This window comes from Zonotrichia leucophrys, chromosome 10 (assembly GCF_028769735.1).
Source record: "Zonotrichia leucophrys gambelii isolate GWCS_2022_RI chromosome 10, RI_Zleu_2.0, whole genome shotgun sequence".
NCBI lineage: Eukaryota > Metazoa > Chordata > Aves > Passeriformes > Passerellidae > Zonotrichia > Zonotrichia leucophrys.
Window position 1 is genome coordinate 8,721,987 of NC_088180.1, and position 26,080 is coordinate 8,748,066.

At 43.3% G+C, this 26,080-nt stretch overlaps 1 protein-coding gene and 1 long non-coding RNA gene across 7 annotated transcripts in view; one reads left to right on the forward strand and one right to left on the reverse strand.

The window, feature by feature from the left end:
* Positions 1 to 9,142, forward strand: part of LOC135452105 (tropomodulin-2) — a 34,451-nt gene extending 25,309 nt beyond the window's left edge. For both annotated transcript variants that reach the window (XM_064721883.1, XM_064721882.1), the window contains exons 6-10: positions 1,773 to 1,903; positions 2,503 to 2,610; positions 2,887 to 3,030; positions 3,322 to 3,466; positions 5,448 to 9,142. In XM_064721883.1, coding sequence (XP_064577953.1) covers positions 1,773 to 1,903; positions 2,503 to 2,610; positions 2,887 to 3,030; positions 3,322 to 3,466; positions 5,448 to 5,482 — 563 coding nt within the window. In that variant the 3' untranslated portion in view covers positions 5,483 to 9,142. The remainder of the gene's footprint in view (positions 1 to 1,772; positions 1,904 to 2,502; positions 2,611 to 2,886; positions 3,031 to 3,321; positions 3,467 to 5,447) is intronic.
* A 1,373-nt stretch (positions 9,143 to 10,515) lies between these two features.
* Positions 10,516 to 25,283, reverse strand: LOC135452199 (uncharacterized). 5 transcript variants are annotated; one of them, XR_010441549.1, is made up of 3 exons: positions 25,097 to 25,283; positions 24,040 to 24,232; positions 10,516 to 11,843 (listed from the first exon to the last, which is right to left on the reverse strand). It is a non-coding gene; the product is annotated as an uncharacterized LOC135452199 (long non-coding RNA). The 5 variants fall into 5 exon arrangements; XR_010441546.1 differs by having other exon boundaries at positions 10,516 to 12,133; XR_010441545.1 differs by lacking the exon at positions 10,516 to 11,843 and adding an exon at positions 17,419 to 18,917.
* Between the last annotated feature and the right edge of the window lie 797 nt (positions 25,284 to 26,080).

The following is a 26,080-nucleotide window of genomic DNA, read 5'->3' on the forward strand; positions in this document are numbered from 1 at the left end:
ACTGTGGAATGCCCGCTCCTAGGGAAACAGTACTCAAAAAATGTTTTCTTCTTCTCAGGCCATGAGAAGAGCAGCTATCTGTACCAAGGGCTTTCCTTTCCATCTTCCATTGCTGAAGGGGAGGTGGGGAAGCAGACAGGACACCGTGTCACTTCATTTTTCTCAGGACAAAGCTGCTCTGCAGGCCTTCCCAGTGGGGCCCTGTGTGAGCTGCCATCTATCTCATAACAGGCAACTGCCTGCATTACTAATCCTCCTAGATTTCAGAATATTTTTGTTACACTAAGTCAAAAAGTCAGCTATGTGAGTCAGCTAAACTATGCTCCAATCACAGACCTATGAACCAGAAAATCACCATCACATCACTATTCTTTGGTCCAAAAGCAATACCTTTCCTTAGCCAAGAGAAATGCTCCAGTAAAAATTTGCTCATCAATGTGGCAAAACAGCACCATGATTAAAGAAACAAGAAAAACTCATGGAAAGCAACAAGAAGTAGAAAATGAAAATTCCTCCTGGCTCTAGCCTGAGTACACTGTGATGTCTAACCTGAGGACAGGGTGTTTGTGTCTGCCCTGCTCCCAGTCTGGCAGGGTGTTGCCACAAGTGCAAAAAATGCTTTGCTTTTTTTTGTTTACTTTCTGTCCTTGCATCCCAGGTGAATTCTCTATATGTGGTTTTCAATTCCCAGCTCCCTAGAAAGGCTGAAGAGTTTTTAGGGATATGTGAGGTCTCTCAGGAAATTAGTAAAAAAACAGTTTGGCATCAAAGGGAGCAGAGTGAAAACCAGCTCAAGATTTGTCTATGACCATCTCTACTATGAGTATAAACTCTAAATTGGATGTGGTTTTCTTTTGGCCATGATATGACATGAACCTTTACCCATTGCAATGAACAGCAATGTGTACTACTACACTGAGACTGAACACAAGTCTTCAAGACCTCTGCCTGTCTGCAGCATGAAATAAAAGGTTTCAAACACACTTGTGGTCAGCAGCATTCTAGTTGATTGGGAGGTCAGGGTTAATAAATTAATCTCCACAATTGTATGTGTGGGAATTGGAAGTACTAATTATGTTCTAAGCTATGATTTTTATGCATCTCTGAGAATATTTATAGCTCATAGCTTCCAGCACTAAATACCACAGTTCTTTGGAACATGACTACTCAAAGATTTCATAAATCTTGATGCTGGCAGACAGACTTACTTTTCATGCTTTGATGGTTTTATTATTTTAAAAGTGCAGATGTTGCAATTTTACAAGGGCTAATTGAATTTATGGTAAGCTGAGATAGTATCAGCTGAGAGGAGGAAACTGAGGGGCCTCCTGCTCTCGTTGCTTTATGTAGCACAGTCTATTCCTAGGTGCAGGGACATTTTCTCACTACAGTGGGCAAGGTCTGAGCACACCTTTCTTTGCAGATATTAGACACAGTACAAAGCAGCCCTTGCAGTATATCACATCCCAAACAATACTCTTCAAAGCTGCTTTGGCTGCAGTTATTTGTGCAGGGATTTTATATGAAGGAGGAGTTTGCCCTTGACAATGCTGCCCAGCCTGCCTGACCTCAGGCTCCAGTGCCAGCTCTGGGTGCACAGGGGGTGCAGAGGGCATGGCAGGGATAAAATGGGGATCATACTCCTACCTGCAGGTTTTGTGGCTCTCACAAACCCTTCTGGATTGCTGCAGTACAAACCTAAATGGGAATGGAACAGCCAGAGGGATGGTGCCTGTTCCTAGGTTGACATTTCATGAGATTTTGTGTTGCAGATGTGGTGAAAGGTGAGAAGGTCAAGCCCATCTTTGAGGAGCCACCTAATCCAACCAATGTGGAAGCAAGTTTACAAAGGATAAAAGCAAATGATCCCACTCTCACAGAAGTTAATCTCAACAACATAAAGGTAGATGCTGTGGTTTTGTCCATGTCATCATAGGAGGATTTATTCAAATACTTCCAAAGCCTATGCCTTTTATCCTCATATTTTGTCTCTCTTTACTGTTCAGAAAAAGCAGGGCACGCAGGGAAGGGGTGGGGAAAGGACTGCTGTAGAGGCTCCAAGGTCATCAGTTCCTGATCATCCTGAATGAAATGCTGATTAAATGCCCCAGGGGTGACTCCCTTTGGCTGCCTTTCTCAGCAGATTGTGAAGGAAGATCTCTCGTGGGTACTGTGCAATCACCACTGGCCAAATTCAATCAGCCCACACGGGCAGGAGGAGGAGGAGGAGCTGGCATTGGAGTCTGCACAACTGGCAGAGGAACAGAAAGTGGCTCAGAGAGGGTCACGTGCTGGCCTTGGCCTGACCCACTTCTGGGCAGTGCTGGCATCTCAGGCACCTCCAGCCTCTGGGGGCCACTGTGCCCACTCTGGAAACCATCCTCAAACCAGCAGGGGTGTTTCCTTTGCATAGATTGTGCTTGTTCATCAATCAGTTTCATAATAATTAAAATCAGCAGTGTGATTGCCTTTCCTAATCACTGGATTTGTCTTTTACCCTAGAATATTCCTATTCCAACACTGAAAGATTTTGCAAAAGCTCTGGAAACCAACACACATGTGAAGACATTCAGTCTTGCAGCTACTCGAAGCAATGACCCCGTAGCCATTGTAAGTTTCAACATTACTGGGAAATAAAAAAACCACAACAAATTTTAAGTAGGTCCATGTCTGCTTTAGGATACATTCTTTATTTTCCCTTGCAGGAATTCCCTATGGCTATGAAAAGTAGAAATATAATCTCTTCTGATCTACCTCTCCATTCTTCTCAGCATATTTATGTTTTATTTCTTGTTGGTACTAAGCTCTGTTTTGCAGATTCCCTGTTATTCCCTGAAACTTTCAAGATGTTCTCTCATCTCATGTGCCCTCTTTTTGGCCCTTCAGGCATTTGCAGATATGTTGAAAGTGAACAAAACACTGAAGAGTCTGAATGTAGAATCCAACTTCATCACTGGGACAGGGATTTTGGCACTGATTGATGCACTGAAAAAGAATGAATCCCTAACAGAGATTAAAATTGACAACCAGGTAAAGAGAGAATGTTGGGGAAGGTCACTTTTATTTCTTTTGATATTTTGAGGGTTGTACCAGGGACTCTGGCAGAGTGAAGGCAGCCTCTGTGGCTCAGTCATGTCCCCAGTCAGTGCAACCAAAGGGTGGAAAACTTCTCAATAAATCTACTCAAAACCCAGGGCAAAATCCCCAGGAATGGGATTCTCTTTGTAGTTTGCAGCCCAGTACTTAAATGCAAGCACTTACTTCTCTTTGATATGAATGCAAATGTTTCCTTTTCTTTTGGGGACACTTCATCCCCAACAGAGGCAGCAGCTTGGGACAGCTGTGGAGATGGAGATTGCCAAGATGCTGGAGGAGAACTCCAGGATTCTCAAGTTTGGATACCAGTTCACAAAACAAGGTCCAAGAACCAGGGTAGCAGCAGCTATCACTAAAAACAACGATCTGGGTAAGCTGGCACTGCATTTACTCATCATTTCTTTGTGTGAGCCCAGCCCTGACCTTCCCAGGCACAGCTCTCCCTGTCTGCTCATTCAGATGGAATTTTGACCACAGCGTTATTCACACTGCTCCGTGTGAGGGGAGAGGCAAAGCTCCTCAGCTCTAGAGCAGAAAACAGCAAAGATCTTACTGGGATTAGGAGCCACTATTTTTCTCCTGCTCCTTCTGGGGAGTTATTTCAGCTTTTTCTATGGAGTGTCCTAAATTTCTCACTGCTCTATCAGCTGTTCTGGGCAGTAAATGAGGAGTCAAACCTATCCTGTTTTCTCAGAGGACACAGAAGCCCTGACTTTGTTGTCCAGCCTGTCCAGCCAAGGGAGCAAACCAGACCCTCCTGCTTTTGTGACCAAGGACAGGCAAAGACAATAAACCCCTGCAAGTGTCACCTGAGTGTGACATGCTCTGCCCTCAGTACACAGAATACACAGGAGTTGACTGGGCAGAAGAAATTTAGAGTGAGAAGGGGAAAAAAGAAATTAACTTTGTATTTTTAATCAGTTCTGCTTCAGACTGGGGTATCAAACCATGATGTCTTTGTGGGAACTAAGATAAAAGTTGAGCTAAAACCTTTTTCTTTCATGCATACTTTTAGAGGTTTGAAAATTTTAGCAATATCTAAGCATTCCAATTATATACTATTTTTCCTAAAACTATCAGTGTCCCAGAAGTATTTGAAATATCTACAAATAGAGAAAAACCCTTTTTCCCCATTATTTCACCACTTGTCATTAGACTTATGTCCTAATCTTTATTTTCCTCTGTTTGTGTTGTTTGGTTTTGTTCAAGATTTTGTAGGACAGAATTCCTAAAAGAATTCAATAAAATAAATTAACAAAACACTGAAAGCAGACACAAATGACTGATACTACACTGCAGGCTTTGGAATAATGCAATCTTTTTGCCAAAAAGGCATGATAAAAAAAAAAAAACCTCCTCTTCGTAAAGTAATGAGATGTTTAGTAATATATTGTTGTTATTGACTTTCTGTGGTGAAAGGCATTCATCCATCAAGTTCTACTGCTTTGTTCTGTGCTTCAGCCATTCAATATCAGAAGCAGGACATGACACTAAATTTTCTATCACACAAACAGGAGAACCTCACAAATCTTATCTGGCCAGGTCAGAAAAGACTCAATGCATTTTATTAGAATGTGGAGTAGCAAAGCTGCCCAACTAAACCTGCTCTATACCAGGTATAGTGTATCTTAAGTGCTATAAAAATTCACACTTGTCAGAATAATCCTGCCCATAACACAAGGTTTACCACTCTGCTTTTCTAAATGGCAACTTCAACCTATGTGGTTTCCAGTGAAAAAACAGAGTTAATTAACTGATTATCAAATGCAGTCAGAGCATGTGAAGTTTAAACAGGTAATTGAAGGTCCAATATATGTTTTGCCAATATTAACAGATATTGGTACTTCAGAGTACTTCAAATTATTTTCTAAAAGAATATGACTATTGCTCACCCATAGTATACACTGTGCAATTACAGAAGTCATTAATTTTTGATGCCTAAAGCTTAAATAATCCAGAGCCCTGCAGACTAGAGCAGACCAGTATCAATTTAGCTGGAACACAGTGTCATTTAAAAGAACAATAAAACCGTAATAAAATCTAAATGGAGTCACTGGAAGGAAGTGCAGGAAGTGGTGATTCTTTAATCATCTAAAACCTTTACCTCAGAATGTGATTTTTGTGGAAAATGTACTGATGTGAAATTTTGGTGAAATTTTACAGTCTGCGATACAAAAAAATGCAGTTTGGGTGCAATTATTTTGTTGAACATGATGGTATATGGTACATATTGATTATGGTAATTCTTGTGAGCGTTTCCCAGAAGCTGCTCCCTTCTGTGCTGGTTGCATTGCTGGGAGGGGGGTCTGTGCCCTCAGGGAGGCAGTGCTGACTCTCCTTGTTGCCCACAGTGCGCAAGAAGCGGGTGGAAGGGGAGCGCCAGTAGCCACGGGACACCAGGCACGACTGGAGACCACCACCACTGCAGCCCCAGAGTGCTCACTGCTCAGAGGGGAAGGCGCTGGAAAACTATTGCAATGGGAGTTGCTGATTTCTGTCAATGTCTCTCCTTTTAACCTTGAAAACAGAGCCTGCTCATTCTTAATTTTTGTGGTTAATTTAATTCTTATTGGAAAGGTCCATAGTTGGTTTGATTTCAATGAAGGAAATGGTTTGCAGTATCTGAAGCCAATATGCAGCATCTTAACTGTGTTACTGAGCATAATATATAGTGACTCTGACCCTTATTTTAGACACTTTTTGATATATAAAAATATCACCTTGTATATGGATAAGGGATTCTCTGCTGAAAATAGAAATTTTAGGGCCAAGTTCTGCAATGCCTTATGTTTGTGAATAATCCTTACCCGTGTGTATAGTCCTGCTGAACTGAATCCTGCAAAGGGCTGCTCCCAGGAGTAGAGCTAGTGATGCCAGTACAGGTTTGCAGGTTCCCACCCCCGAGCCTCTCTCCTGCAGGGACCTGGGCAGCTGGAAGCACCTTGGAACAGCTCCTGTCCCCCCGGTGGGTCTGCACCTGCCCAGCTCCCCGTGCAGGGTCACGCCTAGACGCGCAAACATTGTCAAAGCGTACTTGTTTACATCAGCTTAGGTTAGCTGGATCATTTTGCAATGTTACACTGATGTTTTTTATTCTTACTCCACATTGTAAAGTAATATTAGTACTGCCAATCCTGTAGACATTGAATGTTTTGGGTTTTTTTCCTAGGCCAATGAGTTTTTGTTTGCTACTAGAATGCACAGTTTACAGCTAGTGATCTTAACCTAAACAAGTATTCTGAGCAATATTTGCTTTGAGCCATGAGTTTGACTTTTTTAGTTCTGTATTTATGTACATTTGTTAGCATTATAGGACTGTTCTCAGGATCTTTTAGATGAAGATTAATTAAATGCTTAATCCAAGAGAGCCACTGTGCTACCAGGGAAAAAATAGACATTAAAGGGGTAGTTTGGACAGCCACATGACTGACATTCACATGCTGCAGCTGAGTTTTGTCCCTGTATCACAAGGCACATGAGTATTTGTGCCAGTGCTTGTTGTCACCTTATCACAGGGGTTCCATACTGCTGTCTCCCTATCACAAAAGTTCCATACCTTCTTGGAGTTTCTCATGGGCATCTCCTCAGAGCACTGACTCTTTCTGCCTCACAAAACAGCCAACTGACTCCAGCTCCCTCCCCACCCAGCCACCCCACTCTTTTATGGCATCTTCTTCTCATTGCTTACAGCTGTGGCCTGGTAAAGTCAGGCCTGCTCCCAATCTTTGATAATTGGCCCAGCTGCAACTCCTTAGGGGTGAGATTACTTTCTACACTACCTTTTTTTTTTCTTATATTCTATTCCCCTACAAGTGCTTATTTGAATAAGGGCAGGTTTAAGCACATGCTTTGCTAAATCATGGCCTTAACTGATGTGCTGGACAATTATCCTAGCCCAGTGGGAAGCACTCACAGAGCAGCAGCTAACCTCAGTGCTCAACAGCATTGAAATTTCAGTAAGAATGCAGTCTGATGTTTCATTTTGTGTAATTCACCATCTAAAACTACTCTCTGCCACAGTTGTATCACTGCCAACAGCTGACTGACAGCCAGAGGTGCGTGCTGTGAGAGCCTAGGGATGCTCAGGTCAGGTGTGTCACACACCCCAAGCTTTCAGGAAGCTGCAGAAATGCTCCTGCAGCCAGAGCTGCGGCACAGTGGCATCTCTGAGACAGGGCTGCACACCACAGTCACTGCAGGATGCTCCTGAGCCAGCAGGGGCTGCTGGGGGCACTGGGATCAGAGACCTGGTGATGCTTGGCACAGCTCCCTGAGTGATGTTGCCACCTTGCTGAGGTGTGAGCTAACAGGATGAACCCTCCCTCTGTGCCTTTTGTAAGGGAAATGAGAAGGTCCAAGGCAATGCTCTTCCTGTTGGGTACTGGTCTTTGTAGTGGGGTCCAAAGTGAATAACACTCACTGAAATCCCACTTAAGATACTTGGTTAAAGTGGTCTGCTGAGCTGGGATGTAAAGTGCAGCAGCCACAGTTTACTTCCCTGAGAAGTCTCTACAATTTACTTCCCTCCCGGTCTCTACAATTTCCACTTATCCCTTCCTCAGAATAAACTGAAACCTTTGCTTTGCAAGTAAAAAACAAAACACACAGGGGAGCCTTGCTAAGGTTTTCCCTGGATCCATGCAGGATTTGATGTGAAACTTTGATCTCCCATTGAAAAAAAATTACAAGTTCTGTAATACAGTCGTAACTCTGCATGGGCTCAAATAGAATCCTTAAAAACCATTTGGATTACAAGGGGAATACTGGGCTTTGCACCATGAATTTTCATGGGTGGGAAGAATCCTCATCCACAACACCTAAAGATTATGTTACTGCTAACCTCCAGTGATAGGAATCACTCTACCCCTAATTTCTTTTTCTTTTCCTTTAATCCAACCAAGGGAATCCCAATTATCAATCAATCGTTTGAAGATATTTTTATGGTTATTTTTTCTTCCTTAGTGGTACGTGTCTGCGATCAAGGGAAACAAGTGCAATCCATTTCTAGTCTTAGCTGCCATTGACAGTGTTGGTGTTTGCATGCAGCAGTTTCACAAGGATGGGCTGGTCTGACTGCGCCATGGTGTCTGCAGCGTCTGTACAGCTTTGCTCAGAGCCACACATGTCCTTACACAGCCAGGGGAGTTCTGCAGCCCCAGTTTGCACCACGGACTGAGGTACCTGGCTGGGTGGTACCCAGCTCTGTGGCTCTCCATCCCTTCACCTGCCCCTTGCACAGCCAGGGTTCCTCTGCAGGGAGGAGCCTCAGGGGGATCATCTCCCACACCAGCCCCACCATGAGCCGGCAGAGCTGAGCACTCCACGGCCAGGAGCTGGAGCCAGCTCCTTCCAGCAGGGTGAGCAGAGCTCCCAATCCCTGGCTGTTCTCTGCAGGCAGCTGCTGCCAGCCCCTGCCAGGGGGCTCAGGGACCAGAGATGTCTTGGTTCTGTCTCTTCTGTGTGCTCCACACAAGGCCTGGGTTCTCACCAGCCTTGAGTGTCCCAGGTCAGACATTCCAACAATATAAATATCTGGTGGATGCAACAGCAGCACACAGTGGTGATGCTTGGAGGCAGATTTTAATACAAATACAGGATTATTTATCTGGTTAAAAACCTCTGCAACTAACATGAAGGGGGACAGGATGTGACCAGTTATTTCATATCTTACTTTCAGGCATCTGGCATTGTCAATGCTGAATGGGGAACAAGGACAGAAGAGTCCCTTTTTCTTAAGCAAACATTCAGGAGTAACTGTCTATTTTTGCACATTGCTTCTCGTGTTGACTGCTTCAGTTTGGTTTGTATTTTTTATACAGATTTTTCATGGAAAAGCTCAACTTTGTGTGTGTCCTACCATCCCTGTGAAGTGTAGTGTGCACTGAGGACCATGTGTGTACATGTATCAATGACAGTGTTAGCTCTGGAACAAAGTAATTGCATGCGCACGGTGTGGTGCATATTGCTCAAGAGGAGGAGAATTACCATGCTATGTAACAGTGACTCCCCAGCATTGTGGTTTTTCTAAATAAACCTTCACAAATGATTTGGATTTTGCAATTTTTCATGGGTTTGTGACTTGAATCGAACCCCCGTTGTTGCTATGATATCAGATTAAATTGCTTCCTCCTCTGTGGCTCTTGCAGCTTTCCTGGATTTCCCCTTCCCGTCTCAGGTGGAGAGACTGGTGGTATTTCCTGCCCTCCGTTCTCCACAGAGTCTCAGCAATTTCCATGTGACACCTCATTAGAATTTGACGCCAAGACACACAAATTTCTTTCACATTATGCCCAGTTCTAAGGTTCAAGGGGCTCAAGTGCATTGCAGGGTGCCTAAAGGCCTGAACTGAGTTAATGATATGGTTAACGTGGCCCTTAGAACCTGTGCTGCATGACAAAAGAGCTGCCAAATGCACATAACTGCACAGTGCATAAGGACAATTGAAAAGGAAATGTCATTTCCCCACAGACAATTTGCTCTCCACAATCCCAGAGAACTTCACAGTTAACCCATGGAGAAACAAAATATCTTTTCTACCTATTTTAAGACCACCTTTACTTATGTCAGTAGAAATCTCACAGTATCTTTCTTCTTTTCATCTCAATGTAAACAAGTGGATGAGACTCTTCAAAAAAATGAGGAAATCTCATACTGAAAGAAGAGGGGGTATCTGTGTCCCAGTGTGTGGTTCTGCTGGGATTTGCAGAGCCTAAATCAGAAGAGAGCTCATAGGAACGATGCAGCACAATTCCCAGATGCTCAGTCACTAGGGAATCAGAGAATGCAGCTGCAGAGAGGCTCATGAGGTCATGCACTCCATTTCCTATCTCTCAGAGTTTTATTTCTACATAATTCATAGCCTTTACCAAAAGCCCAGTTTTGGTCCTGCGTCCCTTTCACTACAGGGGTTGTGCTCAATTCCCTTGGGATTTTGAATACAAATGCAGTATGTACCAAAGAACACAGATACTGTATCCCACCTTATCACTCTGCACCTTTATTTTAGGAATCAGATTCTCCCCTTGCACTCACCTTTTTCAGAATGGAAGTTTCAAGAATGGAAGCTTCATATACTGAAAAATAATGACTTTACAAAGAGAGGATTGATACTATTCCTAATCTCTGAGCATGCGTCTTTCTGTCTTTCAATCCTCTCCCAAGCCCGAGCAACAACAGTGCAAACCCCAGTGCTTCATATTCTACCAGGAATGCCAGGTCATTTTCCCCATGAATATGCTATGGAGTGACAGTTCAGCTGTCGAACTGCAGGAAGCTGCATTTCCCACTGCCCACCCACCCCTGCTGCTGCCATGCAGAAGGTCCCTTGCTGGTGTTCTTTTAATGCATCTACCAAAAAGTAAAATCTCAATTTTGAATGAAACAGAGACTCTAGGGAGTTTTAATGCAATATCAGAGAATGGTGTGCAAGCTGACTAAATCTTGTGCCCTGCTCTGCTGGCTGATGTGTTTCTGTGGGCACAGCCAGGAGCTCTGTGCTCCCTGCCCAGCACAAGCTGCTGCCAAACCCACAGCAGACTGGCACCCAAATGCAGTGCAAGGAGAGCACCACAGGGCAAGTGCTGTGCTGGGGATGGGGCTGTTGGACAGGAATCAAATAGTTCCCAAGTCAACATTTTGGATATTTTACTAGAGGACAGCATTTGCACATTAAACCCAACAATCTGAGTGGTCAATGGGCTTTGAGGCTTCCTTCTGGAGGGGGTGGGACAGGGGCAAAGCACCAGTGAAATTGTGTTCAGCTGGTTCCCAGCCACAGCAAAGTGCTTTAAATATTCATGGTTTTCCTGTCTATTCCCATAAAGCAGATGAGCACAAACAAAAGCAGCACAAGGGGCCTCCCTTAATGAGGGTCTGTGTGTTTCTTAGAGCAGCTGTCTGACTTTATTGAATCTGACATTAGGTAGACTCATTCAGTGAGCAAGGGAGGAGAAAAAAAGGCCATCAGATACAGCAATTGCATTATTGTTTCACAGTCAATCTTTTCTGATAATGACTGCATTGATAATAAATTGAAGAGAGTCTGGAAGCAACATTCCCTAGTTACAGAATTATTTCTCAGCTGTCACCACAGATGCAGGTCACCTAAAATCTGCTTAGATCTCAATCTGTTGGTGAACACTAAAGAATTCCCCAGGCCTGAGAATCTTGCATTAATTCTTCCACTTGTCCATGAAAATGTTGTATACTCATCATTCATTCAAATGGCTTTAAAAGCTTTCAGATGATGATGGTGGAGAAGGAGGTCACTGTGCCCAGTGTCTGCTGAACCAGGGCATTGGCATTCAGGGTTAGTTTGTACTCAGCAATGCTGGCACCCTGCACACACTGCTGTTCATCACCCTGATGAAGCAGATTGCTCAGAGATCTAATGTGGTTTTGTGTTATAACAGTTCAGGGGATGATGCATTCAGGGGCAGGAAAAAGAGACATTGGCAGGAGCTGCTGTGGAGGCTCCCCCACCCTCTGGCAATGCCAGGCAGTCACTCTACTGCATCCCTGTATTTTTCCTGCATGCCTTTAGGCTGCTTCGGGGGACAAAAATAAGAATAAGCCCTCAAAAGAGTCTCCTTAAAATTTTGCTCTGCAGAACCAATTGCTCTGTGGCTGCTGATGAAAGCTCCAGTTAAGCTCTCTCTACCTTCACCTTCCAAATGTGCTGGTTGATCCAGGTGAACTACTGTGACATTAAATACACCACAGGGAAGTTTTTGGCATCTCTTCTGAGCCTGGAATAAAGTCAAGAGCACTTTTACTGAACCTGGGCCTGGTTACCTCCTGTTTAGGTCGCCTCCTTTTTTGTAGAGTACTGATCTCACATGCATTTGTGGAAAAGTCTACAGTGCCTGACAGAAGGGAAATGGGAGTTTGATTGTCATGAGCAGGCAGAAGTGCTCAGCAGCTGTGACAAAGCCAGCCAGCAGGAACACGAGTGGTTATGCCACCTGCCAAGAGCTGGGGTCCCTTCCAGCACTGGAGATTCATGGGGTTTGAAAGATCATTTCCATGATGAGAAAGACTGAAAGTTTAAACAAAGATATGTGATGACATTTGCATAAAAATGCATTTGTTTTCATTTCATATACATTTTTCATTAAAATGAGACAGCTGTACTTATTATTTTCTAGATATTTCCTATTCTATTTCTGTACCAATAAGAAAATCCAATTAAAATATTATTTCCCTTCACTCTTCTGAAGCTTTCAAACCGACTCCATAATTAAATGAACAAGTCACAACAAGTTACTTTTAATATTTGCACAATGGAAAGCTCTGTTCCCAAGGAGAAGCAGCGTGATCCTGCATGCTGAGAAGTCAGCAGAGGCTCCAGCCTACACACAGCCAGCGCTGCAAGGGCAGCAGTCCCCAGACACACTGGCTGAGGCACCTCAGGCTGCCCCTGAGAAGCACCCACTGGGCTGTCTGGCCAGCTTGGAGTCAGAATGAATCACTGCAGGAATATCCAAGGAGGTCTGGCTGTTCAGGAGGAGACTTGCACAAGGTTTTGTGTTTTGTTTGTGCACAGTCATTGCAGCTGTGCCACTCACAGCAGTGTCAGAAGAGTCAAAGGCCAGGTGGATACTTAAATCACCTCCTGGCACACGTCACAGCTTTGCCTATGAGTTGCTGTCAGTGACTGCTGCTTTGAACTTTTGTGATGATTCCATTTGGTCTCATTTTTCCATGAGAGGGACTATTGAGGCCACCTAGTCTGGCCTCTGTACCTAATATCCCTAAATTTTGTGCCAGTACCCAGCCTACAATTTAATCAGGCCAAATACTTGCATCATACAGAATAAAAGAAAAATGTTGACACAAGAGAGTAAGTGATGCAATGGCAGGAATGAATTAGGTGTGACAGACAAAGAGATTTTCTTGTGCTGAGAGTAAAAGCCACCTGCTGCAGAGGAAGTGAAAAGCCTGATGTCTCCATCAGCTCTGAGCTGGTGATTGAGTTGACCATGAGCAGTTTGGCACACAAGATCTGCCAGAGATACTAAAAAAGCATTGGCACCAACATTCTGCATCCTTTTCCGGATGTTCAGATTGAGCCCAAACATTTGCTGCGCTTGGAACCTGACAAAGCAATCTCAGCAGGCTAATTTACTTGAAAATGTTTAAACCCATGCCAAGCTGATCAGCCCTCTGGATGACCTTTTGAATCTCCTTGCCCTGGATAAAGCTGCCCTGAATTAAAGAAAAATTTGCCCCCAGAAGGTTTTAGATACCACAAGGGTATGTAGAAAGGGTGGCTATCAATGGCAATTGTCCTGTAACTGGTAAAGGTGACATTTCAGTTTCTGGACCATCTTCAAATCATAGTTTGCTGCATTTTGCTAAGCACTTTCAGTGTAAACTTTTAAAAGTACTCAAAGACTACTGCACGTATCCTTCACACACTACAGAGAGGAAACTGAGGTACAGATACATTCAGTGCTTTTTTTCTCATTCACTCAACAAAATATTAACACTAGATGGGCCCTTGATATTGGTTGTAGGAGTTCCTACAGATGCACAGGTCTGCCAGCAGAGATTTATCTGCTGGCCAAGGATTTGTTTTCCAGTGGAGCTCAGTGGGGCTGCAGCAATGCTTCTTGCCCTCTGATGTGTGAGTCACCAAAGCCTTGGTGTCACCCCCTCTGCACAGGGACAGCCAGGCACCCCAGCAGAGCAGAGGGGAGCGTGACTCAGGCTGGAGCATCCAGGGGCAGTGATGCCATGGCAACTGTGCTTGAAGCACTGGCCTGCCCAGACTAGGCAGCCTTTAATTAATGGCTTGAGCCTCACTCCCTCCCTTCCCCCACATGGAATATTTACTGCACTCCCTAGGCAAGCCATGGAACACTCCAAACAGACAGCAAAGAGCAGAGACCACAGCCAAATAGCACATGGGAGAAAGCCCTGATCTCCTTGGTGAATCTGGGCTGGGCACAGCTCTGGCTGCCTCAAGAAAGGGCAGCAGCAAGGCAAGGGACACCAGCTGGATCTGCCTGGAGCCTCTGTGCTCAGCACCAGAAGAACTGGGATTCACTGCCAGCACGTGCCAGCTTTAACACTGAGAAAGCCCCTTCAGCATCAAAGCAAGGAAGCAAAGCATACACTTGGAATTGGAAGCTCCCAAGCATGCAGTCATGCTGGTCATGGCAGGAAGAGGCCAAGGTTTGTCCCCTCTCCTCACAAGGGGATGGCTGACACCTACAACAAATAGATCTTTGTCTTCTGGTAGATGGACAGTAAGCCAGTGACCTTTAGGAATCCAAAGTCTATAGGCTAGAAATCAGTTCAAACCTGAAAACACAGTTGGGAATGTTGAGGGTTTTCTATTGTTTCAGTATTAGGTGAATGTCTACAATAGTAATCACTCAGGAAAAAAGGGTCAAGGTAAAAGACAATTGGAAGGTTAACATGCATGCTGGTCAATTTTAGCATTTACACCTTTGAAATGCTTCCCCACCCCACTCCTCACATGCCATTAACTCTTTCTCAGAAGACACCCAAGGTTCAGAGTTCCTGATGAACTTGCCTTATAAGGGGAAAAATTACTGCACTAACCAGAAGAAATTCCTGATGATAAGATGTTTAAAGAGCTGAGGTCTTATTTTGGCTCAGGGAGAAGCAGGACACTTTCTCTGGAACATAATTTTCTCTTTAATAAGCTCTAGACAAAAACCTGTTTAAGTACAGAGAAGCATGACTTACAAAATGCTGTCTCCAATTAGGAGACAATTTTTTGCCCTGCACTTCCTACCTGAGACACAGCAGGGTTTGATGCTAACAACTAACCTATTTACAGGGATTGCTCCCAGGAGGACACAGGGAGGAGCAAACCTGCATTTCAAAATGACCAGTCCAGCTGTAATAAAGAACATGGAGCTTTTGTTGTTTTGACCCAATCCCATTTACACATGCAGTCTGGGAGGAGAATAAGGGTTTTAATTTGAACACATTTCAGACTGACTTGAAAGATTTAAGTGTCACACCACAGATTAATCAGGGTTCATGCTCTTGTTAGGGGATGAAATAGTAAAATAGGCACAAACTGATACTGTTTGTGGCCACAGACTGGCCTGAGTCTCCTGAAACTCAGTGTGGAACAGAAATTGCCATTCAGGAGCATCTACACTGCTCTGTGTAATGGCACAGCTGAAATAACAGCAGCCTCATCCCCAAACCAGATGTAATCCCCCCAAACAAACCCACATACAGGGAAGACTGAAATCTCTGGATGAAAATGCTGCTACTCTGCCAAGATCTGGGTTTATGAGGACTAGAGAGCCTGAGAATACAGACAACAGAAAAGACCAACATGGATATACTGATGTAATAGCTGAGACCCTAAACTGGAACTTTACAGACAGTCAGTGAAGCTAAGGTGGATTTTGTACACGGATAACATGCTGGCAATAGGGGTGATGAGGAGAAATCCTCACAAGCAAAAACATTTGCTAAGAGAATTCCCAATTAGTGATTGCAGCTAGGAAAGGGACTAAATTACCAGGATGCTGTCCCCTGGAAATAGGTTTTGGTGTAATCAGTTTTGGAAAAATAAATTCACTTCAGGGCTAATCCTCCAAGGTTTCACCTTTGAAATGTCATCTCTGAGTACATATTCTACTTGAGTTACTTGTGTGCTAGATTTAACATTCAACAACAGAGCCTGCCTGTTTACAGAACCAGGTCAGGAGCTGGTCACAGGACTACAGGATGTTACAAAAGGGACCTTAGGATATAATCCAAGTGAGGATGAGTAATGGTACCTGCCTCTTCAGATGTGCGTCAAAACCAAGCATCATTAAGAGGTTTGGGCTGTTGAGATTTTCAGTGTTGTTAGATTTTAAGTTATTCAAGGACAGAGAGAATTATGATTCATAAAAAGGCTTTTAAGAAGATGAGTCTAAGCCCTGCACCGGAACAGCTGATGTGGTGCTCTCACTCTGTAGCTTAGATAATCACTTGGGTCAATTAAAAGCTACAAAACTAGCACTGGAGATCCATTGAAACAGCTATTTGTATTTTATAGAGTTTAGCAGCCTCAGCTGAGTGGGAGGCCCCAGTGTGCCATGCAGAGACCACATATCTAGCAAACACATAGTTACTATTGCAGAAAGATTAGAAACTAAACCAGCACAACTATTTTTTCTATTTTAGAGTTCAAAAATACAAACATACACCTGGCTCCAGTGCACCTAGCAGCCCAGCTGCACTGAACTCCCTGTATTCTGCTCTCTCTAGAGAGCTCAAGCCTCTGGAAGCCAGAGTGGAGCAGCCCAGGCAGGACTGAGTGCCCAGAGAGCCCACTCAGTCCCTGCAGTACAGCAAGCACCCCTCCCCTCCTGACCCTCTGCTCTCCACAGAAACTCCTCTGTGTTTGCATTTCCCTCGCAGAAATCCCTTCTGGCTGACCAGCACCAGCACAGCCACTGAACTACAGCTCATAAGCAGCTGCAGACCTGCTGGAGAGAAAGACTGCCCAAAAGAAGTTGAGTTTCTTGCTTCCACTTTCAGGTTTAATTTAAATACCAAAGAAAAGCACCAAATCCTTTTCATCAAGAAGAAAGAAAAGGAAGTTTATGAGGTTTTAAACAAAAGCTGAAAACTGCTGTTTTTTCAGGACACCAAGGCTGGAGAACATCATATATGTTCATGGTTTGGATTATACAAAGAATTTAAAAAATCAGTAACTAGAAATTAGCTTTTTCGGGGAAAAGCAGTTATTTTTTGGACAGAAACATTGCAACTATTCCCAAAAGGTCCACAACTAAAACTGCTGACTCCTACTTTGAAACAAGTCTAATAGCTGCAAACAACCATAGCTTTAAAAGGTCACTGCATAATCCAATCTCAGTGATTAACATTTTCCTTTTTAGTTATGGCTACACTAAAATAATGATCTCAATTCACAGGATGATTAAACACTTATTAATTTATTGCTGTAAAATAGGCTGAGGAATCTTTGTATATCCAAGCTAGCTGAAGTGTAGCTCACACAACCTTATCATTCAAGGTGCCAATTAAGACAAAAAAAAAAAAAGATCTTTTTCAAACTCAAAACTGTGACATAAGATTGCAATTTTAGTATCTACTTCAGAGCCAGCATCTCAAAACTACTTGCTGAACATGATCCTGCTAATTTCAGGCATTCATTATTGCCCTAGGAGGCAGATAATTGTTTACTATGAGACTTCCCCTGCTGCTCCAGCAATTTGTCCAAATATTCACTGTGATGAGTGACTGCACTTGATATGTGAAAAGCCTGCAACTTCCCAGAAATTATGCCCTCAGAGCCACTTGATACCCACAGTTTTATCTTTCTGTAAAAAACCACTGTTTTAGCAGACTTCCCCTGTTTTTTCTTAGCTTTCATTTATTTCTCAGCGCTAACTTGGACATGAACAGACATTTCCATCAAGCAAGAGAGCAACCAATCTGTAATATTCTACTCCAAAGGAGTTATTTCTTTTCTTGCATTGTGTAGTTTACATTTCAAACTAAGGCATTGCCTGAGTGAGCAGAAATGTACTGATAGTATGAAATGCTACTTTTAATGAAGGAAAATTAACCTCTTATCCTGACAGACAATTAAACCAGTAAGTAATGAAAGCAGATGGCAACTATGTCACATTGCTTAAGAGAGTAATATATTCAGTACTTCTTGTTCCTCAATTCATGCATTAAATACTGCTGGTCAGCTTGCCAAGCTTAATCTGTACCACTAAACACATGGAAGTGGGGTGAGCAGAAAAGGAGTCCAGCCAGCTCTTTTTGCAGCTTCACATTACCTCACATTATGCTGAAGGGGACAGAGGCAACAAAAGGGTCTGAACACCCATCCCACAGTGTCATCCTCATTCCTGGGGATCCATGCACAATGAGGCCCAAATCTTGATAGTAACAATTAATTTTTTTCTTTACAAAGTCATTGGAGAGGCACGGACAGAGGTGTAGAGAGACCTTGGCTCCAGAGGGCTGCTCTGGCTCTACTCCTGACATGTGCTTGAAGTCCTTGAGCTTCTGATCCCTGCTATGGAGCTGTGCAGGTGAGTTCAGGTGAGCTTCAGCTTTTGTACATACAAGGCCAAGACACAGCTTTTGATTTATTTCTCTTCTGATGGGATTCCTTTACCCCTTTTTTTTTTGTCTCCTTCACCTTTTCCCCCTTTTTTAATGTGGCATGCTTCTCTAGAAGCAAGGCACTGAGCAATATGTAAATAAACAAAGGCATCACTTAGTGGTGCCATGTTAGTGATCACACTGCATTTTGTGATGGAAAAATGCACCTTGGCAGCTGTACCCAGTGTAACAAGCAAATAGGCTGCCGGGTTTTATATGACTTCACAACAAAGTCAATCTTGAAACTAAATGCTAATTAATTCCCTGATTGCTTCCTAATGAAAAACCTCCTTAGGATTCTCACCAGGAAGCAGCAGAAGATTGATCCTGAGAAACTGAGGGGACCTTTTTGGGCTCTTCACATGCGTGGAGTTAGGAAATGATTCAGAGCACCTTGAAAGAACTGCTTAACAGGAAAGAAGATGTGAGGCAAGTTCCAGCAAATTTGTGTGACTAAGAACAGCACAGGTATTTGCATAAACTCTTTGGGCTCTTTCAGGTAATTGGCTCACTTGCCACCTTGAAAATATTTGTTCAGCTGCTACCACTGACAGGGCTCTCACAGGACAGGGCAGGTCTCACACACAGCTCTGTTCAGGTGAATTAGCTGATGGCAGCAGCTTGTTCTGCAATTCTTCCACTCCATCAGGCTGATGGCCAGCAGGGGAGTTCATCTCAGGAAAGTGAAAATCCTGGTGCCAGAGAATAAAGCGACAGATTGGAATGGTCTATTTAAAAAAAGAGCTGCCATGTCTAGTTAGTATCATACAGAGATTCACTGCACACTAACAAATGGATGTTGGACTGAGCTTGGAAACTAAAGCCAAAAGTATATGGAGTATTTCAGCCAGAAAAAGGAAGAAAAAAATGTTTTTCTGCACTAAATTGCAGGGAGCAGACATTCCTATTTTACTGATATTCGCCATTTTCCTCGCTTAAATTTATTTCATTATGTTTTAAAGGACACAAGACAAAATTTGAAATTCAAGGGAAGCAAAAAGGATTTGATGTAAGCAGCAAGAAAATCAACGGGTCCCTATTCAATACAGGTTCCACCTGAGGGATTAAATGTATCAAATGTAATAATTTCCATTAGAAACAAATGTGAGCTATAATGTAACCAGTACAGCGTGGCTGAAAGAGAGTCTGCCTCCTCCTGCGACAGCTCTGGCCAGTTAATACCTTCATTTACAACTCCAGAGAAAAGTAACTACCAGGAGCTACCATTGTCCAGACCTCTACACACATACAGCCCAGACACTGACATCGGCATCTCACCTACCCCTGGTTTAATATCAGACACAACCACTGCTTCAGGCACTCCCAGTGACTGACCTCCAATCCAGAATAATCAGCTGCCTGTAACATCACCTTGCAAGTCTGGAACTCCTCTTTGAAAATTCAGAGCATGAACTAATATGTATACCTGGTTTCTACTGGAATAGTCTGGGCATTTCCTTTCTGTACTCTTCCCTGTGGCAATAATGCCCCAGACAGTCTTCCCATACTTCACTGTGTTTTCATGGAATTTCAGAAGTGCTGGGCAAAAAATGATGAGGTGCTAACAAACCATTTGAAAAAAACACATTTTATGCCTAGCATCAGCATCTTAATTAAGGAGCTCTCAGCAACTAGAAATAGAGATGCAAATAATTTCTTAGAGAGTTTTTAAGTACAAGAAGCATTTAGCTGAGCCAAATCAAGGAAATTATTTAACTGACAGTATTTGACAGAGATATTTCACACAAAGCCTCTCAGAAGCCTTCATATACTCATACAAGCCATATATTCATACACACATAGGTAGAACTATTGCCAAGAACAATTACCCAAAGGATGGTGAGCAAGAATTAGCCGGTCATTGCAGCAAGCACCAAAATAACCAGTCCTGAAAGACTCCCTAGAAGGGACTCTGCATCTGAAATTACCTCACTTTGTCTTCACTTTATCTGAGCTCACAAGCCAAAGTGATACTTGAACAAACAAGTCTATCCCTTATTAAGTGTGTTAATGCAGGAAGAAATGATGGTATTTACATATTGTGCAGCATGACTGAAGTTTGCAGTACCTAGGAAAAGCACTATCTTCTGTCCTTATGAAAAGATGAGAACATGAGAATATTCCCAATAGGACACACTTAGGTACTTGCCAGAAGAGCTAATTACATACAGGTAGGATTGTATATCCCTTTGGACAATTGGTCTTCAGTGAAGCACAGAAACATGGAGTGCTCCTCAAATACCCTGGGAATGCTAAGAACAAAGTCCTCCCAAAAGGCACCTCTCCTTTCACATAAAAACCCTTCCTCATTTTTGTTTTTGCTTTTTACCTTGCAGGTAAAACAAGTCTCATGCTGACACAGTTTTCAGTGGCCCAGAAAAACAATTCTGAGTAAAACCAGCACACTGAGCCATGACTTACTGGCTGAGGAGCCAGCATCCTTATGCTGCAAAGGCTGCAGAGACACAGAATAAAGCTCAAAGCAGTAATGCCTCAAATTGCTTTACCACAAACCACCTTTGTCCTTTTATTAAATCCTGATGTTGTATTCCAACTTAATATACTGTTGGGGTGCTCTGGAGCTCAGTCAGGACCTTCACACAGGCCCTTTGCTACATGACCCAGAGAGCACAGTGGAGGTACTGCTTAGACAAGCTCAGAGATCTTTACCCTGTCACAGAAAAACACTCTTCTACAAACAGTTTCCATGTTAAAACCTTGAACTCATGTAAAGAAACAGTACAACAGGTTGCAAGAAATAATAATATAAACTAAATTTAGAGAGCTTGTGATCAGATAAACATATCTAAACATGACATTCCTTCAGAATTACAGTTTTCCATCTAATTGTAAAAGGTGAGGACACTGTTGGTGTCAGGGAGTTCCAGCTGCTGCGCCATAGCATTGCTTGGAAATTTCCAGTCGGTTCCTGCACAGAACAGGCTGAGCAGCTGCTCCTGCTGGGTGCTGGCTCTGCAGCCCCTGGTGCTCGGGGCCACCAGGAACATTTATCCCCCTCCAAAGAGGCACAGGACAGGCAGGAGAACAGCTCGATCTCCCGTTGGGATCCATCAGCTGCTCGCCACTCGAGGGCAGCATTTCAGTAAAATAAAAAAGACACGGGAACAAAAAGGAAGGACACCAAATTGCCGGACTGCGTTAGCTCACCATGAGGATTTTGTTTGCAGGCTGCTCTCCAAGCTTCCTGCGGCTATTTAAACAGGGAGGCAATATGAGCAGAGAACTGAAGTGCAAGCAGTGAAGGAATAGGAGGTCAATACCAGGTAAATCTGAGCAGAGACTGTACAGACACGTTAGTTTACAGAGGGCTTAGCCACCTAAAGGAACAGCAGAGGCACCCACACCCGAGTCTCCCACCCCCTCCAACAGAAACATTTCATCCAAGAAAGGGAAAAAGGTTTCACTCAGAGCAGCCAGCTCTCTTTTGACCAGACCTCAAAGTTCTTTACAATAGTGATTTAAAAGCTAAGGAGCAGCACCCAGTAACAGGGTACAAAACAATGACCCACTTGGACCATCAATCACCTCTTCACTTCCAGTAACGCCACGGCACTTCTAGGGCCAGAAGCCTGTAAAAACCAGGCATGAATGCTGCTGGTTCAGTGCTCCACTTACACCAGCTAAAAATAGTCAGAGGCCAAAAACATGCTCCAGCTTTGGACACTGACTGACAACATGGGCTACGAGGCCAATTAGGTCAAATTAAAATATACCAACAGAAAGAAAATAAACACTGGTAAAGTTTGGCTGGAAGGCAAAGAGGGCTCTTGGAATAGAAGCTTGCTACACAGCTTCATATGTACTCCTGTAATTGTTTTGCCTTCTTCCAGAGCAGCTTGCCTTCACACAAGGACTCTCCTCTCAGAGGAGTGTCACAAGGGCCACCACCTTCAGGCCTGAGGTGCTGTAGTCAGAGGCATCCTCTGCACTCAATAAATGCAGGTGATTTCAGAAGTGACAGCACATCAATGAAGCTGCCATTAATATCCACATTACATCCAGATATACTATGTTTGTTGTTTTTTAATCAAAAGAGGCTAAAGTAGGGGTTTATTGCACTGAATTTGAATTCAGCAGGAAAAGGAAGATGCTGTTGTTCACAGGGCACCAGCAGGCTCAGCAGTGATGGCAGAGTGGGATCAGGGTGAGGATCCTGTGTATCCAGCTGTACAAGTGTTGTAGGTGCATGTGAACAAAGGAGGCTTATGGGAAGCAGCTCTTAGCATGGACAGCTCAGGCAATGTGAATAGAAACACACAGAAGCTAAATTACAAACATGTTGGAGCTCAGAATTATTCTGCAATGGCTAATTGGCAATTTGACATTCATTTCGCTCCAGAAACTGAAATCAAATATCCTATCATGAGGTCCAATGATAACGGAATGGCTCAGAAGGTTCACTGTTCTTCACACACACTTAACTCCATGTTTTCAGCACTATTTCTGCCCTCCTCCCCTTCCAAAATGAGCATGATGTGCTGCCATCATCCTGCAGCAGGGTTTACATGGACAGCAACAGATTAGTAACATAAGGCAATTCCCCCAGCAAATCTCTGAGGCAGCTCAGGAGATGAAAGGTGCATTGCCAATGTCTCCTGCCACTAATGTGCTACCCAGTGCAAAAGGAAATGTGCCACTGAGGCATTGTGCCGTTAGTCAACATCGAGCCATCTGCTACACATAATCTCAGGCTGCACCTCATCAGTGAGGCATGAATGGAAAGAAGGCTCTAGCCTGACATTTTAGCTCTAAATTGAGTACATTTAATCCAGTAGTCATTGAAGGACAGCAGATACTGTCCCATAGCACCTTCCTGACAATTGCTTCTTAATGTACAACAGTGACTTATGTAGTTTATGATGTTTAAGGATATATATATGATGATGATGCTGCTCCAAATGTTTCCCCCTTCTGTTGGCTTCATTGCCTGATAACTTATTAACCAGGAAAAGCTCAATCAATTTGATTTCAGGGATTTTATGACTTCAAGGAAAAAGTTGATAAACCATATAAAGGGTATAAACAAAATATGAGCAAAAAGAAAGCCTGAAGGCCAGAGACTGTCCCTGAAGAGCCAGTGGAAAGCTTGTCCCACAGTCCTCTGAAAGCACTGCCAGCAGAAGCTCCCTGCCTGCCAGGTCCCTCATGCTGTACTGAGTAGTGCCTGCTGGCCCCATGTCCCAAGGGCATGGATGGTATCCTCTTAGACTGAGATGTGCAGAACATGGGGATTCCATTCTATACATTCAGCCCCACCTGCTTTCAGTGAAAAAAACTACAAAAATTCCAAGAACTTCCTGTCCTTTCAACATGCACAGGTAGAAAGGAAATATCAGTCAAAAGATGTAGTTAAGAAGGAGAGACTGAGTGGTACCATCATTTTCCAGGAGGTCACACTAAAAACCACAGGGCTTGAGTGTAGCAGCAGCTCTCTGGCCACATAGAGAAACAACTTTTCCAGGCATTGTTCTGGGGAAAATTCTGTGAGAAGACCAGAGGAAAGAACGAGAAACAATCCTTATCTTGACTTGCTGCACCTGTTGTTGTGAACAGATGCAATGTGTTATGGAGATTTCTTTACCTAAGGGTGATTTCTTAATTGGCCACTGGTGATGGCGTTTAGATTGAAGGACCAATTAGGTCCAGGTGTATCATAACTGTCTATAATAATCAATGGGCTTCTTAATAATAGAATAAAGATGATTGATCAGCCTTCTGAGAATCATGGAGTGAATGTTAATTATTACCAGTTTGGAGACACCCTGCAATGACATCAGAGGAAACAGAACATACCTGTGATAGCAGAAGCCAGCCCTTGCCATGGGACCCAAACTGGTTTCATCCTTTCCTGTGCAAGATTACTCCTCCCAGAATGGGACTTGTAATGCTCACGTTGCTAAGCGGCAGGTGATGGACTAGTAAAGCTGGAGGCAATGAAGCATGAATAATCCTGCACCACAGTCCAGCTTAGAAAACTAATCTGGCTCTGCAAATGGCAAGGAAGGGGAATTAATAAAACTTCACTAGAACTTTATACAAAGCTAAAAAAAGCTCAAAGAACCCAAACCCAGAGCATATTGCAACGTTGTCCTGTAACCTTAATACAGGAACCCACACTAACTCCTGCTAAGAGCATTAAATATTAATAATGGCTCCCAGCTGCTACTGCTACATAATGGGCTTATTTTGATGAGGAAGATGTGCACATCTTAAGTAATGTGCACCAGATCAGATGATCCTACTTTCCTTTTGAAATTCATGCAAGACCCTCTCTCCTTGCTGCAATTAATTGAAGAACCCAGGGCTATTATTCTTAAAAGGCAGGATTTGTCTCTGATCTTCGTCCTACATTACATAATTTTTTTTTTTGTCAGAGGTTACAACATGAGCAGAGGTGGATGGTTTAGCTTGATACACCACTCATTACCAGAGGGCAGCCTTCTTTTCCTCTGTACTGTCCTAATTAGTGTGAATCTGCCCACACAAATAGCCCACAAGGATAGGGTTTTCCATTGTTCTCTGTCCTACATCAGTACAACTATTATAAATGGTAACATTCCTGGCTTGCATCACCATAAACATCAAAGCTAGGAAATGCTCAGTTTCCATTTAGCCTTTACTAAGCAAGCTTGGGCTTCTTTACTGGCAAAGGAGGTGATGAATAGCTGACCACTAGCAGAGTGATTAATTAGCCAGAAGGCATTTTCCTCTTTTTTCTACTTACTTTGCCATTACATTATATGGCCACCATAACTGGACTGAGCTGATACTGATCTCTGTTTTAGAAGATGCTGACTGTAGTCTCCTGATTCATACATTTTTTTAAAAATCACAATCACTGTGTACTTACAGATGTGGATATAAATAGGTCTCAATGGTAAAACGGCAGTAGATATCCAATACTCGCTGCCATCCTATCACAGGGGTTCCGTACTGTTGTCGCCCTATCACAAAAGTTCCATACCTTCTTGGTGTTCCTCATGGGCAGCTCCTCAGAGCACTGACCCTTTCTGCCTCACAAAACAGCCAACTGACTCCAGGTCCCCTCTCACCCAGCCACCCCACTCTGTTATAGCATCTTCTTCTCATTGCTTACAGCTGTGGCCTGTTAGAGTCAGGCCTGCTCCTAATCTTTGATAATTGGCCCAGCTGCAATTCCTTAGGGGTGAGATTTCTTCCTACACTATCTTTACTTTCTTATACTCTATCCCCCTACAAATACTCACTGGAAGGAAGACAGACTTAAATCCATTTGGTTATTTAGAAGATTCACCATGAAGCATTACTAAAAAGAAATCCCTCGTCCTCAGAAATTCAGAATGACAGAAGAGGCAGTAAGTTCCCAGACTTAATGATTTACTAGAGCTACCATTAACTACTACTGCATGAGTAAATATTGAAATATATATTTTCTGGCCTTAACCAATTCCTGTCCAAAGATTTTATGTAAGAATGCAAATCTAACATTATCTATGTCTGAACATGTCCCCGGGAGAAAAAAAATGCAGAAAGGGACTTAATCTTTTTCAGACTCAGCTCTAAGTAAACCTTAGGCCAGAAGACACTCCACTTATCTCGGTTGAAGTTTATGAAATGAAATCTTCCACACTTCTACAAGAATGTTTCTAGCTGCTGTAGTCACAGCAATAACCTCCCAAAGGTGAAATGAGTAGCAGATGTAACAATGTCTGCAGCCACCCTTGGGACAATGAGGAGTGAGCTCCTCTGTCCCATGTTAGACTGATGAGCGTCGAGTCCAATCCTCAGATTTGTGACTTCAGTGAGCAGGAAATGGGTTTGGACAAGTAGAGCTCCTTGAAACCAGGAGCTGATT